Below are 13,155 nucleotides of genomic sequence, written 5' to 3'. Positions count from 1 at the left end.
CACACACACACACACACACACACACACACACACACACACACACACACACACACACACACACACACACACACACACACACAAGCAGCCTATTCTTCTCTCTACAAGCAGCCCATTCATTTAAAAAACAAAAAAGAGAGCTGTATTCAAAGGGTATATGACCTGCAGTTTGCAGTTCTGCTTTAAGGCGCCCCTCCACACCAACTTTCTCACCTTCACTCCAGCATTTATTGCAAGGAAAGAATCAAGCACTCCCAGAGTTTGTCAAGTGCACATTTTTTGGGGCGTTGAGCTCATGAAGACTGCCTTGTAGGCTCAACAGGCCAGAGAGAATGGCTTTGCAGCAGGCCCCCGAATATCTTTCTTGGGACTGTGAAACCTTGAAAACGCATCAGCTTGATCTGGGGGTTTCTTTCCCAGCCTAGCGTCACCCTTCATGCACCGGGCGCCAGACCTCTTAGACGTCCCCTTATGACACCCCTTCCTCCCCGACCTCTTCCCACGCCTTGCCCACTGCGCCCCCTGGAGTCCGTGTGGGGCACTGCAGGAACCTGGGTTGTCAGCCAGGTCGGCTGGGGTCCTCTCAGGGCAGGTGACTGTCAGCGGGTCCCATAACCTCCTTGATTCTCAGGTGCATCTTTCACCTGGAAAAATGAGGCTCACATGCCTCCTTCATGGAGGTCTTGTAAAGACTAAGTGTGTATTTAATGGCCGCGAGGGAGTTCCTGCCATAGAATGTTTTAGTTCCTCCTTCTGCTCCCCTAACATATGTCTTCATCCTGAACTCAGTATTAAACAAGCCAATAGAAGAGCTGATTGCGGATTAAAGCAATTTATGGGGGGAATGGCAGTGGGAAGAGGGAGGCAGTGTAGTAAGAAAACTACATTTCTCAGAGGCTGAAGGACACCCCTCGGAAGCAACTGCGTTTTGAAGGGGAGCGTGTGACGTGGATACAGGCCTCCACGCTGAAGGAGCTGCTGGACCTCAAAGCTCTGCACCCTGACGCCAAGCTGGTGGTGGGGAACACGGAGATCGGTAAGGCCTGGGGCCTGGGAGTGTTGCTCGTCCTTCCTGCCCCCCTCACCACCCCAACCCTACCCCTGTGCACCCCACCCCTGCCCCACTGACTGCCCCAAAGCCCCCAAGGAGCCCTGGACACTTGCATTCCTGCAAAGACCCTTGGCTTTGGAGTGGCACAGATCTGGCTTAGCACCTTGCTGGCTGTGTGTCCTCCCCTTCCCTCCTTTTCCCTTTTCTTACATGGGGCAATAATAACTCCTCAAATGGTTGTTTTGGTTATTAAATGAGATCCTTGTGTGCACATTGACTTTTCCCCATAAACATTTACAGAGTGCCAGCTATGAGCCAGGGACTCTGGGAAGAGCTTGGGATACAAAGGTCACCTGGACACGGTTCCTTCCCTCAGGGCTCTCCTAGGGAGGAGGGGGGAGAGTAAACCAAGTGTCCAGGCCAGGCTCTGATGGACACTGGGGCTTCCACAGATGTCACACTTTTGCCTCCCCTTTCCTGGGGGGTGATGTGACAAGGTGAAGGAGATGTCCAAGTGTGACTGTTTGTGTTGCCTGTGACCATGGCCACCTGCCCTGTTGGTACCACCACGGGGGCGTGAGGCCTGCAGCATGTGACCAGGCTGAGGGACTCAGGATGTGCCGCTCTCAGCCCCAGGGCCTCAAGAGAGGGAGAGAGGGCAGAGCTGCCCAGAGCTGCCCAGGCCTCTGCTAACGTCCATCCATCTCTCAACCTGGCTTAGCCTGTTTCCACTTTACTGGGTCACAAGCCTAGTGAGGATCTAAGTGGCACAGCTGAGGTTTCTCCTAAAGGACCTCTGGTTTGGGGGCTGGTGGGGTATGACACGCTTTTAAGCAGTCAAGTGCAGCTTCTGGGAGACTCCTGGCTCTGGTTCCTGAAGGAGCCCTGAAGCTCCAGGTTCTGGCTGGACCCACAGCCACAGAGAGGAGGGCCTGGCAGGGTCAGTGCTGATGGAACTCAAAGCTGGCTTTGCCCTTGTGAACACAGATGTTGCAGTTTTGCAACACAATGGGGTGGCAGGGTGGGCTGAGACACGCCTCAGGTGATGTGATCCTGGTGCCCATGGCTTAAAAGGATTCATGGCCCATGCAGTCCAGGGATGGCATGGTCTAAGGTGGCTGGGAGAATCTTGGGAGATCCTTTGACATGCTTCTTGACATGAGTCATACGATGTCCGGGGCCCAGTTGGATTCCAAGAGAAAGGAATGCACAAAGATTGTATAAGCTCCACAATTAGGAATAACCACTTTTATCTTCCCCCCTCCCTCCTCCCTCCTCCCTTGTACACACACACCCCAACGGCATCAGCACCTCCAGCCAACGCAGGGTATCGGTGGAAAGTAGGCAGAGACTTTCTGCTTCAATCTCCATTCTCATCCTCCGAGCCGATATTCAAACAAACAAGCCAGACTCCTCAAAGCCTGGGCCCCCTTCAGAAATCCTAAGCAGCACTGGGGGAGAGGGAAGGGGTGAACAGGCATTTCTTTTTAGCCTTTCCCACATATAGCCGTGTTGGCGGGGCTGGGAGAGGTGTTGAGGCTGCTGGGTCTAAGGAACAGAGGAGCATCTGTATAACCAAGATTCCTAACTTAGTTAGTTGGGGAAAACATAAACCAGACACATGTGTGGCCCTGCAAAGTCATACATCTTGGAGAACTCCGACAGGTACTAGGGACTGGAGGACAGATTTGACGTTTTCTCTCTCATTTTCCCTTTTTGGTTTAATGTCAGACTTTCATGTTTTTATTACTATTACGCTGCAACACTAACAATAGCTCAGGTGCTAAAATTTGCCTATTCTTGGCTGTGTGATTTGGGCAGGAAACTTACTCTTTCTGTGCCTCACTTTCTTCATCTATAAACAGCGATAAATCACAGTACCTCATAGGGTTGTTGTGAAATTTAAATGAGTTGAAATAGGTAAGGTGCTTAGAAGAGTTCCTGACATATCTTGATCTCCTGTGTTTCCTAATGGTATCACACACACACATTCACATGCGCACACACATACATTAATACATTAGAGTGAATTCAAACTCATTTCATTTGAATTCAGATAGGGTTTTTTTTTTTTTTTTTGAAAGGGAGAGAAAGACACAGTTTTAGGGCTGACAGTCCAGAGACTGCACCTAATCCCACACCTTGTCCACTGCATTTCCTAATCCCAAGACACCCACGGAGCATGTTATGGTGTGAATATGTCATATATCCTGTGTGTGATACTGCTGAGGACTGCCCTGATGATACAACAGTGGGCCTATAACTTCGGGCTTCTCATTTCTCTCAAGGCATCGAGATGAAGTTTAAGAACATGCTGTTTCCTCTGATCGTCTGCCCAGCCTGGATCCCGGAGCTGAACTCGGTGCAGCATGGACCTGAGGGTAAGGCGAGGCTGGCCCCGAGCCCACAGAGAGGCTGTGATGCTGGGGACGGGTCACAAGAGGGGATGGAAGGTGCCAGGGTGGCTCCCTGTTGGCTCTGGCTGCCTCCTGCTGCTCCTGGGGGGGCCCCTTCACTCCCCGGGGAATCTGGAGGCTGGGGAGGGGCCCCTTTCATTGCCTTTCTCCCACCAGGCATCCAGGGCAGGGTGCCAGTGGGCAAGAGGCTGTGAGATCTTCAAGAGTTGTTGTAAATCCTGGCTACACACATTAGAATCATCCATGAGAGGAGGGGTCGGGGAGGTGAGGGGTTGTGCCTAGGTGCTTTTTAAAAAAATGCCAGGACTTCATCCCCAGAAATTCTAATTTTATTGAGTTGAGAATCAGTGGTTTAGAGGAAAAAGCATAGGCTATAGGATCAAGAGGCCTGGGCTTGAGTACTGGCTCTTTTATTAGCTGTGTGACACTGGTTAAGTCACTTAACCTCTCTGGGCCCTAATTTCCTCATCCATATAAATATAGAAGTCTTGATTCAGCCCTGCTTGGGTTGCTCTAAAGCTTCATAGGAGCTGTATATGAAAGTGTTTTCTGAGCTGTAGAAGGATTGATGTTATTCTGAGCATGTGTTCCCAGGTATTTCCTTTGGAGCTGCTTGCCCCCTGAGCTTTGTGGAAAAGACCCTGGTTGATGCAGTTGCTAAGCTTCCTGCTCAGAAAACAGAGGTGTTCAGAGGAGTCTTGGAGCAGCTGCGCTGGTTTGCTGGGAAGCAGGTCAAGTCTGTGGCGGTGAGTCCCTGTTCGGAGGCCAGCAAGGCCCGGGAGACCGGGCCTGTCACAGAAGGCAGGGTGGCTTGTCTGGCCGCTGCTGCAGACTCTCTCTTGCTTCAGCCCAGTGGGCCTCAAACGTTAGTGCTTAGAGTTCCCCGGGCAGGTGGGGTGGTGCCCGTTAACAATGCAGATTCCTGGGCCCCACCCTCAGAGACTCTGAGCTGGGGTGTGGGATGCAGCCCAGGGATCGGTGCTTCTGATGAAAGTGGTCTGTGGGCCACTCTGGAAAACTCTTACTCTGCGACTCAGTCCTCACCCCTGAGGTTGCAGAGACCCAGCTTTCTGCCTCCCTCTTCTGAGCTTGGCTGCACCTATCAGTAGACGAATAAGAGATACGTTAGGAAGAAGGCAAAATTCCAAGGGGCTCTCCCTTTCAGAATTAGAGAGAACCAGAGGCAGAGCCCCCATAAGAGGAGGGAGGGATTCACCTGTTGACTATTCACAACCAGCTTTCAGACTAGCCCTGAAATTCCCAGGTTGCAAATGGTGGCGTTCACACACCCTGTGCTGTTGGAGGTTCACAACAGTTTATGCTGTTGGGACAAAAGCTCTTCCTTCCATTTTTAATTTTTTAAAAATTAAAAATGAAATAGCCTACTCCTATTCCCCTACCCCCACCCCATGTATCTGCCACATCTGATTATAGATGAGGAGACATAAGAGCTCTACTGAGTTCCTTAGTTCTGCTAGAATCTACTTCTAGGAAGAACTTTATTTCCATTGTGCAACTGATTCTCTTTCTATTTTCTAATAATGAGAACCCCGTATCTGATTCTTCTTACATTTTGTGCCAAGTTGCTGGGAAGTTCAGGTCCAAATAGAACAAATTGCTCAACTTTAACTTCCTCCTCTTTTTCCTTGATCTTTATCCTTTATTTCTATTTTACTAACTCTATATGGCCTTTGTGATAAACTACCTCAATCCTTTCACAAAAGGGTTTGCCGAAATCAAGCAAAGAAATCTAAAGGGGCTTACCTGGTAAATTTCAGGACTGAGACTTCAATCCCCAAACTTGGGATTAAAAACTGATGGCAAGTTTTGCACATTTTTCTGAATGCCCAGATTTTCTGACTGTGTCTGTCTTGTGTCTACAGCGGGTGCAGGTCCTTGGGGTCCCCTTACAGCAGGTGTCACTGCCTGCCCTGTGTGCAGGAGCCGGCTGCACGAGCAAGGGTTTCGGGGGTGGACTCTCACTGCACGTTCTCTGCTTGTCCTAGTCCATTGGAGGGAACATCATCACTGCCAGCCCCATCTCCGACCTCAACCCCGTGTTCATGGCCAGCAGGGCTAAGCTGACTCTCGTATCCAGAGGTGAGCTGCCTGAAGCAGAAGTCCGGAAAGAAGGACTTGGGCGAGAAAAATCTCCCTAGACAAGTCATCTTCTAGAGAAAAAGAACCCAAAGTTCAGTGACCCATCTGTCTAGAAGTTTAAATCTAGGGAAGCTGCAAGGGGAATGCATCCCAGTTGGGGGCCAGGAAAGCTGGACCTTTTCTTTATAAAGAATTCACAATGGGAACTGCTGTCCGGGTTTCTGCCTTACATGGCATTGTGCTGGGCTGGAATGAACTGGCTTACCGTAGCTGACTGTTGAATTTTCAGGAATTCTATGAGCCATTTGTTAAACATGGGCATTATTAAAAATTAAATTATGTAAATTCACAACGAAATAAGTTATAATCAAAGCAAAGGTAACAAATACTCAAAATTCGTCACTTCCTAATTATTTTACTTCATTTTTCTATTATGTGTACTCTTGAGCTTGTTTACACATGCTGTGTAGTGCAAATGCTACTCAACTGTGAGCTCCCCCAAAGACCACCCTAGATCTGACATTTGTTAGGAGGACTCAGCACATAGTCCTACTCATGGCTGTGACTCATTACGCAGAAGGATGCAAAACAGAATCAGCAAAGGGAAAAGGTGTACGGGGCAAAGTCTGGGGGAAACCAGGCACAAGCCTCCAGACACTTCTCCCAGTGGACCCACAGAGGACATGCTTAATTCCTCCAGTTGTGACTTGTGATGACACACGTGGAGTCTTGTCTACCTAGGAAGCTTGTGAGAGACTCAGCACCCAGGATTTTCTGGGAGGCTGGTCACAAAGGCAGCCTCTGACTGGCACGTACCGAAAGTCCAGACTCCCAGAGGAAAGTAGGCATTCATCATAAGACGTATGGTTTAGTCTGGGCACAGTGAGCCGCTCATGTCGTGGAACGGCGGGAACTCTTCCGAAAAAAAAGTTCCCAAGGGCCAACCTTGTGCGGAGGCCTCACGGAGGACAGCGGTCCTTTTCCCTCCCCCCTCCCCAGCTTCACAGTCAGTGAGGCCAGCTTGAACTTGGCTCTGGTGGGAACTTTATACTACAGACACTGGGGAATGCTACAGAACAGGCTCCCCCATGGCCCCAAAGAGCAGGTTGTTAACTATTCACCAGCACACCATTGCTTAAGGATTTCAGATGGTGCTCTTGCCCCAATTGTGCCAGTCGCTCCCTCTGACTGTGGGCATCAGACACCGGGGTGAAGAGTCCCACTGGTGGGTTGTTCCCCACCTTTCCCTCACGTTGGTCCCTCTTCATCTTGCCTCTGTACAGGCACCAGGAGAACTGTTCGGATGGATCACACCTTCTTCCCTGGCTACAGGAAGACCCTGCTGAGTCCGGAGGAGATACTTCTCTCCGTAGAGATCCCCTACAGCAGGGAGGTGAGTGTCGGGAGTGGGTCCAGTGTCTGCACAAACTAGTCCCAATGCCAGGCTCCAGAACAAAGACCAGGGTCTGCCTCAGGACCAACTTGCGCATCCCTCAACTTTGACATTGATGTTTTTCTCTCTGAACTTCGCTTTTAACGAACCAACCATCTTCCTCTCTGGACGATGTGAAGTTGCAGGGTAGGGGTGCGTAGGACATGGCCTGTGAAACCAGACAGCTGGATGTATGGTCCTGAATGAGTCATTTCACCTTTCTGGGCCCCAACTTCTTCATCTGTAAAATGGGCACCCTGTCACCTACTGTGCTGGCTATTGTGATGACTAATAAATAACTCATAAGATTCTTGGCAGATGTCTGAGAGCCAGTGAAGATGCCACAATTGCAAGAACACATCTGGCTGCCAAATATTCCTGCCCCATGTCAGAGGAGACTTTTTCTCCTGCAGTAAAGAGTGTAGGGTTTGTGAGCTGAGTGGGGAAGATGCCATGAGTCATACCTACACGTGCTGACCTTGGGCTTGAGGAGGTGTCGATGCCAACAGATTCCTGCTGCATGAGCAGCTCTTCTGGCCTGCTGAGGTGGCTGCCTTGCTCTTGTTCCTTGGGGCCCACAGCATCTTGACCTGGTGTGGCTCTCCCCGCTCTCAGCAGCTGTCAACTCAAGACATGGTCCACGACGGGCATCTCAGAAAAGTGGTCTGCAAGAGGCCTGGGGAGCAGCTGTCGGGAGGGTGTGAAGTGTTCCCCACGGGTCGTGCTTTGGCGAGTGTTCCTAGCCATGTTTTGCCCTTGCTCATTTTGACCTCCTTAATGAGAATGCTAATTAAATTAGAGCAATTATATCCCTGAGGTGGTTTCTTAATGATTTTCTAGCTTGTCTTTATAGACCATTTTGAGCAGTGACTCCCAGAGTTTTGAATTTCACAATTCAGTAATTTTTTTTTAAATTATGAGTGGGGAGGAGGGAGGAAAGAGGTATAGCACTACCTAGCTTTTATTTTGCCACGTGTGGTCATTAACAAAAAAGCATCATTTCATAAAAGAAAGGAGATTGCAATACCCAGAATTAGGAAGCTTTCTTAAGAGTGTTGTCAACCCAGTGCTGACGGCTCTTGGCATCCTAGTGAAAATGTCACCATAGACTGGTGCAGGCCTGGGAGTCAGCATCTGGAACCTCAGTTCCAGAACAATTTGAAGTCTGGCCGTTGTGTCCCAGGGTCACGTTTGACACCAGGAATCTGAGCTAGCTTTATCTTCAGGAGGGGCTCTCCACAGCTTCTTCAAAGAAAGTCCTATGGCCATTTGGGAGCCTGAGCAGTGGGCCTTGTGCTTTCCCCCATAGATCTGCTTTCCTTAAATCTCTTACTTTGGGTGTTACTCAGAATTTGCCATGCCAGGATGGGCTCAAACCTCAAGAGAAATCTAACATGGAAAGGGCTTGAAGTCACACGGCTCTTACCTGGAAAGTAACTCACACTCTCCTTCTATCCCCAAAGACAGATCCTGGCTCAGACCCAGGGGTAAAGTGTGTTTAAATCACAAAGGCAACAGTTGTTTCACAGTGTGATACTTTCTTTCAGGAAACAAGGTTCCTAAATGTAGCCAGTAGACTGGTGGGAGGGAGGCGTTAGAGAGCACCTGCGGCGGCCACAGCTGAAGGTGTTTCCAAACAGCCCTTGGCAGCTCTCTGTCTTGCTAGGCAGGCCGGCAGCCAGCAGAGGGCTCAGCACAGCCCCCGAGAAGCGCTCATAGTGGGCTCCAGGTGGGGAAGGCAAGCGGGTGAGGAGGCTTTGTGAAGCCCCTTCCTCCTGCCCAGCTGCACGTTTGGTGGAGACCACCAGTTCTACTTTGTCTCCAACCCTCAGCTTTCCTGACTAACGGAGAAATTCTGACACCGTTTCAGCTCCTGGGAATGTTCTCTGGACCTTCTAAAAATGTGGTGTCAGTTATGCTTGTCTTTGACGTCTGGGCCAGCTCCCCCCTGATTGCAGCTCACCTCCCCTCACAGCCCTGTGTTTCAGGTTTGCCACCTGAGGTCCTTGCAAAACAGGGTGGAAAACAGGCATGTTTCTGGGTTTTTTTAGGGTGAGTTTTTCTCAGCATTCAAGCAGGCCTCCCGGAGAGAAGATGACATTGCCAAGGTGACCAGCGGCATGAGAGTTTTATTCAAGCCAGGAACCACAGAGGTGAAGGAGCTGGCTCTTTGCTATGGCGGAATGGCCAACAGAACCATCTCGGCACTCAAGACTGCCCAGAAGCAGCTGTCCAAGTAAGGGCTAAGGGCAAAAGGAAGCTGCTGCTGCTGTTGGTTGATATGCTGTTATTGCTGCTATGACTGCTGGTAGTATTAACTTTTGCTGCAACTACTGCTATTACTACTGCTTCTACTACTGCTCTTGCTTCTACTATTACTATAACCACTGTTACTACTATTGCTATTGTGTTACTACTAGCATTACTTCTAGTAGTATTGCCACTGCTGTAATATTATCATTGCCACTACTGGTATTATTAATACCATTGCTGCTGTTACTACAGCTACAACTAATATTTCTATTGCTACTACTACAGCTGCTTCTACTGCCCTTCTACTACTACAGTTACCACTGCTATTCAATACTACTATTACTATTACTACTGTTGCTAGTACTATCACTACTGCTACAATCTCTGCTGCTATTCCTACTGCTATCATGACCATGGTTAGTATTACTGCTGTTATTACAATTACTATTGCTACTATTGCTGCTACCTCTTCTGCTGCTTATGCTATTATTACTGCTACTACTATTACTGTTGTTAATATTAGTATTTTACTAATAGCATTACTGCTGCTACTGCTATTGCCACTGTGATTACTATTAGTAGTACTATTATTACTATTACCACTGTTACTAGTACTGCTGCTGCTGCTAGTATTTATTGCTGTTGCTGCTATGACTGATACCTTTTAGCATTTCTGCTGTTACCATTACTATTACTGCTGCTATTACACTAGTAGTAATATTGCTGCCACTACTACCGCTTCTACTACTGCTAGTAGTATATCACTGGTGCTGTTGCTACCATTAATACTGCTTTTTGTTCCACCACTATTACTACTTCTACTACTACTATTCATATTGTTACCATTACCACTACTATTACTGCTGCTGCCACTGTGAGTATTATTACTAGTAGTATTGATGCTGGTGCTGATACTACTGCTCGTATTAAATACTACTATTGCTGCTACTGCTGCTATTACTACTACCACTACTACTAATACTATTAGTATTATTACAGCTATTATATAATAGCAATTGTACCAGGCACTTTACTGGCATTATCCTATATAATCCTTAAAATAACCACATAGGATCAAGAAAGCTCAACTTGGAATTTGCATCCTTATTCCAGTTTCTGGCTCTGACATTTACCAAATCAGTAACATAAGTCAAGTTACTTACTCTCCCCATGCCTCAGTTTTCTCATTGGTAAATGGGTATAAGAATTTTCCCTACTATGCTTTTTAATTTAAATTAAAAGTGACAATTCATATAAAGCACACAGGATATTGACTAGTGCATTGTAAGGACTCAATAGACTTCATTATTAATATTTATATTTTTGTGGTCTTTTTCAGTATATCTAATTTTAAAGATAAGGAAACTGAGGCTCAAGGAGGTTAAGTAACTTGCCTAAAGTCCTCTAAGTATCTGAGCCAAAGTTTGGGCCGAGGCTTGTGCAACTCCAAGGCTCTGGGCACCCGCTCCGCACGAAGGGGTGTGGAGGGTGGGTGGGAGCGCCCACACTTTGCTCTCCGCAGGCTCTGGCAGGAGGAGCTGCTGCAGGACGTGAGCGCAGGTCTGGCAGAGGAGCTGCACCTGCCCCCCGACGCCCCTGGCGGCATGGTGGAGTTCCGGCGCACCCTCACCCTCAGCTTCTTCTTCAAGTTCTACCTGACAGTTCTTCAGAAGTTGGGCAAAGAGAACCCAGAAAACGTGAGTGTGGGGCCTGGCAAGGCACAGGTTCTCTGCAGCATTTTTTGCAGGGGACATGAGAGTCTGGTCTGCGTGGTAAACTTGCTCCTCTCCTCTGGACATCTGAGGGCGAAAGAGCAGAGACCAGGGACACAGTCCAGGAGCCACGGAGGTGGGAGTGACCACTGGGCTGAGAGGCAGAGCACCGGGCTGGGTGTCAGGAATGCGGGTGTGTCACCACCTCACCGTGAGAACTTGAATAGTCTCATGTCTCTATGTTTCAGCTGTGAAATCTGCAAAAGGGGCAGGCAAACCGGATGATCCTTCTGACAGTAGAGTGGATACGACTGTGGCTTTGTAGGTTGGAAAGGGAATGTAGAGTGTGACGAGAAGGCAGGGTGGGCTGGGAATGTCAGCAGGGGCTGCGACAGCCCGGGGGCCGTGGCATGCGCAGGACGTGCGCTCAGGGAGAGGCTGAGGTCTGTTCACCAACACACATTGATCTCGCGCCTGTACACGCCAGGTTGCCCCAGGCGCTGGGGGCAGCGTAGCCCGGGAGAATATGGTCGGTGAAGGTGTCCCGGTGAGACAACTGCGGAGATGGAGTGCGGAGGGGCCCAGAGGAGAGAAAGCTTCACAGATACGGGGACAGCAGAGCTAAATCCCTCTTTTATAACATTAATAATACATTTTCCCCTAATTATAAAAGTAATAAGGACTTACTGTGGAAAACCTAAAAAATACAGGGTTGTATAAAGAAAACCTTAAATTACTCCCACTCTCAGATCCCAGAGAACATCACTGCTAATATTTTGGTTAATTCGTGTGATCTTTCACCTACATTTATCTTTCTGTCACACTGTTTGTTCCATCTCTCTCTCTTTTCTGTTTCTATCTGTCCTTCCACCCGCCTATCTATCTATCATCTTCCTATCCGGAGATAACACTTTCTAAACAGATTTGGGGTCACACTGCATAGAGAGTTCTATATTCCCCTTGCTTTCATTGAGAGTGTAGTGTGAACACATTTCCTTATCACTAAATACTCCCCATGGAATTGCGGCGGGTAAGGGAGACTTCCAGGAAGGCCAGGGAGAAGTGTACCTCTGACACAGGGGGCTGCGTGCGTCAATGCAGGAAGGAAGGGGAGAGTGTGGTATGTTGGAGAAAGTAGAGACCTTTCAGTCTGCTGGTGCAGAGTGGCTGGCTACGAAGCTGAGACTGTTACTAAACACTGAGCCCTCAGAGCCCATGTTTGAATGTTGAGGGATCTAGCCAGTACTTAAAGGGCTACAAAATGAGGAATGAAGAGATGGATTGTCACTTTTATCACTTGGGGACAATCAAGGAAGGGAGTGATGATCGAAATATAGTCCTGGTCACCTCTGTTATTATCTTGCCTCCACAGATGTGTGGTCTACTGGACCCCACCTTCGTCAGTGCCACTTTACTCTTTCAGAAAGACCCTCCGACCAATGTCCAGCTCTTCCAAGTGAGTACAGATGGCATATGGCTAACGTCAGGGGGCTTTGCCACTAGTATCAGGCTACATCAGGTGCTCAGTAGCTGACCACTGACAGAGGACCAACCTGAATTGTATGCAGGTGCATTAAGCTCCTTACTCTTGTGTATAGATATCCTGTGAAGAAAATAGGCGTCATATTGATGTCAATGTCAATATTTCCCCTTTGTTTGCCTAAATTTCTCTCTTGGGATTAGACTCTCATCTGCACCTATTCCTTAAAGAACTTTTTCTTTCCCATTTTATCTTTTCTAGCCCCTCTGTGGGCTAATGTGCAAACTCAGAAGTCTTCTTGAGCATGCTAAAAAAATGTTTCTATCAACTGCAAGTTTTTGAAAGGTCCTGGATAAAGGGTCAGCAAATTTTCCTGTGAGCACTTAGGATTTTGAGGGCCAGATAGTCTCTATTGTAACTTCTTCACTCTGTCATTATAGCACAAAAGTGCCACAGGCAATACATGAATGAATGTGCTGTGTTCTAATAAAACTTTATTTACAAAAACAGGCAGTAGGCCAGAGTTGGCCCACAGGTCACAATTTACTGACCCCTGTTGTAGAGTGCAGCGCTCCAAAGCATGAACTCTGGGCCTGACTGCCTAGATTTATACCCAAACTCTGCCATTTCATGATTCTGTAACTTTGAAAAGTCATTTACCCTCTCTGTGCCTCTTGGGCAAGTTAATTACACCTACCTGCAAATGGGGATAA

The 13,155-nt window shown here is 48.3% G+C and overlaps 1 protein-coding gene across 2 annotated transcripts in view; it reads left to right on the top strand.

Annotated features, from left to right (window-relative positions):
- Window positions 1–13,155, top strand: part of XDH (xanthine dehydrogenase) — a 61,464-nt gene that overhangs the window by 21,367 nt on the left and 26,942 nt on the right. For both annotated transcript variants that reach the window (XM_045549335.1, XM_045549336.1), the window contains exons 9-16: window positions 892–1,033; window positions 3,337–3,429; window positions 4,060–4,211; window positions 5,472–5,565; window positions 6,849–6,958; window positions 9,049–9,233; window positions 10,773–10,947; window positions 12,335–12,418. In XM_045549335.1, the coding sequence (XP_045405291.1) occupies window positions 892–1,033; window positions 3,337–3,429; window positions 4,060–4,211; window positions 5,472–5,565; window positions 6,849–6,958; window positions 9,049–9,233; window positions 10,773–10,947; window positions 12,335–12,418 (1,035 nt within the window). The remainder of the gene's footprint in view (window positions 1–891; window positions 1,034–3,336; window positions 3,430–4,059; window positions 4,212–5,471; window positions 5,566–6,848; window positions 6,959–9,048; window positions 9,234–10,772; window positions 10,948–12,334; window positions 12,419–13,155) is intronic.

Source organism: Lemur catta, chromosome 4 (genome assembly GCF_020740605.2).
Source record: "Lemur catta isolate mLemCat1 chromosome 4, mLemCat1.pri, whole genome shotgun sequence".
NCBI classification, from domain to species: Eukaryota; Metazoa; Chordata; class Mammalia; order Primates; family Lemuridae; genus Lemur; species Lemur catta.
Note: the sequence above shows the minus strand (reverse complement) of the source record. Positions and strands in the feature narration are given on the sequence as shown.